The 3,780-nt window shown below is 40.8% G+C and overlaps 2 protein-coding genes across 2 annotated transcripts in view; both read right to left on the reverse strand.

Annotated features, from left to right (window-relative positions):
* LOC104748236 (pentatricopeptide repeat-containing protein At3g16610-like) overlaps positions 1-1,628 on the reverse strand; it is a 2,630-nt gene extending 1,002 nt beyond the window's left edge. Inside the window, exon 1 of the mRNA XM_010469909.1 lies at positions 25-1,628. Coding sequence (XP_010468211.1) covers positions 25-1,628 — 1,604 coding nt within the window. The remainder of the gene's footprint in view (positions 1-24) is intronic.
* On the reverse strand, positions 1,905-3,448 carry LOC104745993 (uncharacterized protein At4g02000-like). The gene has a single exon (XM_010467382.2). The coding sequence runs from the start codon at positions 3,426-3,428 to the stop codon at positions 2,349-2,351; it is 1,080 nt and encodes a 359-aa protein (XP_010465684.1). The 5' UTR covers positions 3,429-3,448; the 3' UTR covers positions 1,905-2,348.

The raw sequence follows: 3,780 nt of genomic DNA on the forward strand, positions 1-3,780 counted from the left end.
TTGAAATCTCCTTGAGACATGGACTTGAACAGTTGTTTCCCTTCATCCACAAGTCCTGAATGGCTACAAGCAGACAAAATAGCAAGAAAAGTCACCTCGTCTGGGTTCACACCTGTGTCACGCATACTTTTAAACAGAGAAAGAGCTTCTTTGCCAAGCCCATGAATTCCAAATCCAAACAGCATTGTGTTCCACGAAACTATGTCCCGCTTATGCATTGTGTCGAAAACTCTCATGGCTACATCAAGTTTCCCGCACTTTGTGTACATATCCATCAGTGCATTACAAATGCTTGTATAAGCTGAATAGCCATGAACAACACAATACCCTTGGCAACTAGAACCGTGTCCCAAAGCAGCCAAGTGAGAACAAGCGTTTAAGACACCAAGCAGTGTTGTTATATCTGGCCTAACTCCAGATGATTTCATATCATGAAATAGACGTAAACTCTCTTCTGGACGACAGTTCTCAACACACCCAGAGATTAGAGAATTATATGAAATAACGTCTTTCAAGCCAATCTCACTAAACTGCTTAAAAGCATCGCATAAGCTTCCATACTTGGCGTAAAACGAAATAATCGTGTTTCCAACAGTTAAGTCTAACATGAAGCCTGCTTTAACCGCGTAACAATGTACGCATCGCCCTCCATTCAGATCTCCAAATCTTGCACAACCCATCAGAATAATCCCAATGGCCACTGGTGTCACCATTGCCACATCTGCATTAACCAGCATCTGCACAAACACTTCTCCAGCTTCCTTTATCATTTCATTCTCTATGTAGCCTCCAATCATAGCACTCCAGGTTACCCCATTCTTTAAAGACACTGAATCAAAAACTCTTCTCGCATAGATAATGCACTTGCTTTTGCCATATACATCCAAGATCCCCGTCTTAAAAACTAAATCATTGCTAAAACCCATCCGTGTGCAATACCCATGAACAGCTCTCCCTTCCCTCAAAGCACCAGCCTTTCCTAGTGCAGGAAACATCCCAACGATTGTTGATAAATTAGGCCTGAGTCCATCGCTGCTTCTACGCATATCCAAAAACAATCCAATGACATCAGTTAAAGAGCAATGCAAAGAAAACCCAGAAATCATAGCGTTCCATGACACAATATCAATTTTAGGCATTTTGTCGAACACTTGTAATGCCATATCTAGTTCCCCGCATTTAGCATAGAAATCAACGAGAGCAGTACAAACATACATATCAGTAGTGAAGTGGCTACATGTCACATGGCTATGTATCAGCTTACCATCTTCCATTGCTCGCAGACCAGCACATGCTTTCAGCACAAACGGGTAAGTGTATTTCGTGGATCTAACACCAGAATCGAGCATTTTGTAGTACAAATCCAAAGCTTTCTCCGAGAAATCATTCGATGCATAGGCTCTGATCATCACGTCCCACGAAATAGGATTTGTCTTCGGATGAGGAATTTCGTCGAACACTTGGCGTGCAAGTTCGACTTGGTTGCATGATGCGTAAAGACGCGTTAAATTGACGAGGAGGGTAGAGGAACATAACGTAAGGGAGCGTTTAAGAAGGTGTTGATGAATGATCTGACCTAATGTCAGATTCCTTGATCGAATACAGGTTTCAAGAAGTCTCAGATACATTGGGATCATTAATGTATTTCAAGTTTCAGTCAGAGCAACCCAACCAATGTTTACAACCCAACTTAAGAACTTCGTTGACTCTTTTAAAAACGAAAGTGAGTTCCGTCCGAACAAGGTAAGAGTAATATTTAGTGTCTCACAAATCAAAACTTTAACTTTCTTTTACTTGTCTTGTTTTTTTTTTTTCCAAACTTTCATTTTATATATAACAGAGGAAGTTACAATATGAAAGTTGTACAATATAATACATCAGTGGATAGCTCCACATTACACCCAACTTGAAATTAAACAGGATCAAACACTAAACTGAAAGTTACAACATTGATACCAGGACATTCAACTACCAATGCAAATCGATGCAAAACGGTAAGAACCAAGATATCATAACTCTCTCAATAAGACCAAACATCCAATCTGAGATTAGAGTTGAGCTTATAGCTTCAAACATTTGCTTGGAGTATGATAGGATCTTACTCATCATAGCTGCATCTTTCAGAGAATTAGTAACCGAATGTCTTCAAAAAGTAGTCAGCAGAAGAGACAGCATGCTTCCATTTGTTCAGACTTCTCTCTTCCAGGAGGTACAACCAAAAAATTCAAACAAACCCATATCCATACATTGACCTTTATTCTCTAGTTTTGTATACAACCAAAAGGTACAAAAGCCTATTCAGAGATCAGAAGCATCTGTCTCTGATGGTTATCAACAAAATAAGAGAATCAAGGAGGTTTTGAAGGTACCGTGTAAAACTTGACTCCCACATCTTTCCTTCGAGGGCGAGTATTCCTCTCCTGCTCTGAAGCAATTTGTTTTCCTTTCTTTCTCTTAGAGCTCTCTCCAACCTCAAAACGGTGATTGACATGAGAATCTCTTGCAAAGTTGGATCCCGTTGATTCCTGCTTACCCCTAAGATTTGTGGCAAACATATTGTGTTTAGGCTGCTCCGCAGCTGCTTGTATACCGTTGTGTAGAGGAGAGGGGTGAGGAGGTTGAGAGATAGGTGAAGATGATGAGATATCCGATGGCTCTGAGCTCTGGCTATCCGATCTAAGACTAGGAGTATGAGAACGATGTCCTTCCTCCCACACCGGAACCAAAAGTTCATCATCATCCTCGTAAGGGGCAACTGGCGGAACCAGAAAAGGACAAGACCGAGATTGGTGATTGATGCGGCTGCAGTTTCTGCAGATTTTTGTCAGTCCTTCGTATTCAAAACCCACCACAGCACGCTCCCCAGACTGAAACCTGACCCGTCTAAAGAAGCGGAGCCTATCTGTGAAGATAATTCGAACTTTTACCCTAAGAAAAGCAATTTGAGGAGTAGTGTCCTCATTAAAGTCAAGTGCAACAACATCCCCTATAGTGTTAGCGATGTATCTGACTGTCCTCTCAGAAACATAAGGCAAGGGGATTCCACGTAACTGAACCCAGAGGTCTATAAACGTCAGAAAGTTTTCACCAGGGAAGTCTTCCCACCTTTGTAGCGCCACAAACCAGTCATTAACCAGCCAAGGTTGTTGTGTCAGCACCGAAACCATATCCTCTTCTTGTTGAAAACGAAATTGTACAAAGCTATCATCCAGGATACGGCCATGAACTCTCGTTTTTAAGCCCCAAAGACGTGGTAGTTCCTGTATCACACGCTTCAACGGTTGGTCGTTCAAGTTGAGGGGTTTACCAATCATACTTAAACGATTCTTAGCCAAAACTCCAGCATAAGCAGTATGGGGTATGAGCAATTCTGGGTCATCTCGACCCAACACCATGTATTGGATGTCATCCCACAATTCATGAGCCATGATGAGAGCAAGAGCGTTTATAGAAAAAGAGAAGAACAAAGGTTAAGGAAAGAAGACACAAGGAATTACTTATATATAAGGAGGAGGAAGGTGTAAGTCCCCATAGGGTGACGAAAGATGGGAAAAAACCAAGAGATAAGGTGATTAAAAAAAGAATCACCGCAAAAGGTTCAAACAAAAAGCTTTGTCTTAAGATAAAAGATAATTATTTTATAAACTTTCTTTGCATCAAGGAAAGGAAAAGATAATAATTTATGCAAAGTTAAAACAAGATATTATGTATAAATCAAAGGAAACTTAGCCACCAAACCCAAGGAGGACGATGATCAAAAAGCATGATCACCACAAGAAA

This window comes from Camelina sativa, chromosome 15 (genome assembly GCF_000633955.1).
Source record: "Camelina sativa cultivar DH55 chromosome 15, Cs, whole genome shotgun sequence".
NCBI classification, from domain to species: domain Eukaryota; kingdom Viridiplantae; phylum Streptophyta; class Magnoliopsida; order Brassicales; family Brassicaceae; genus Camelina; species Camelina sativa.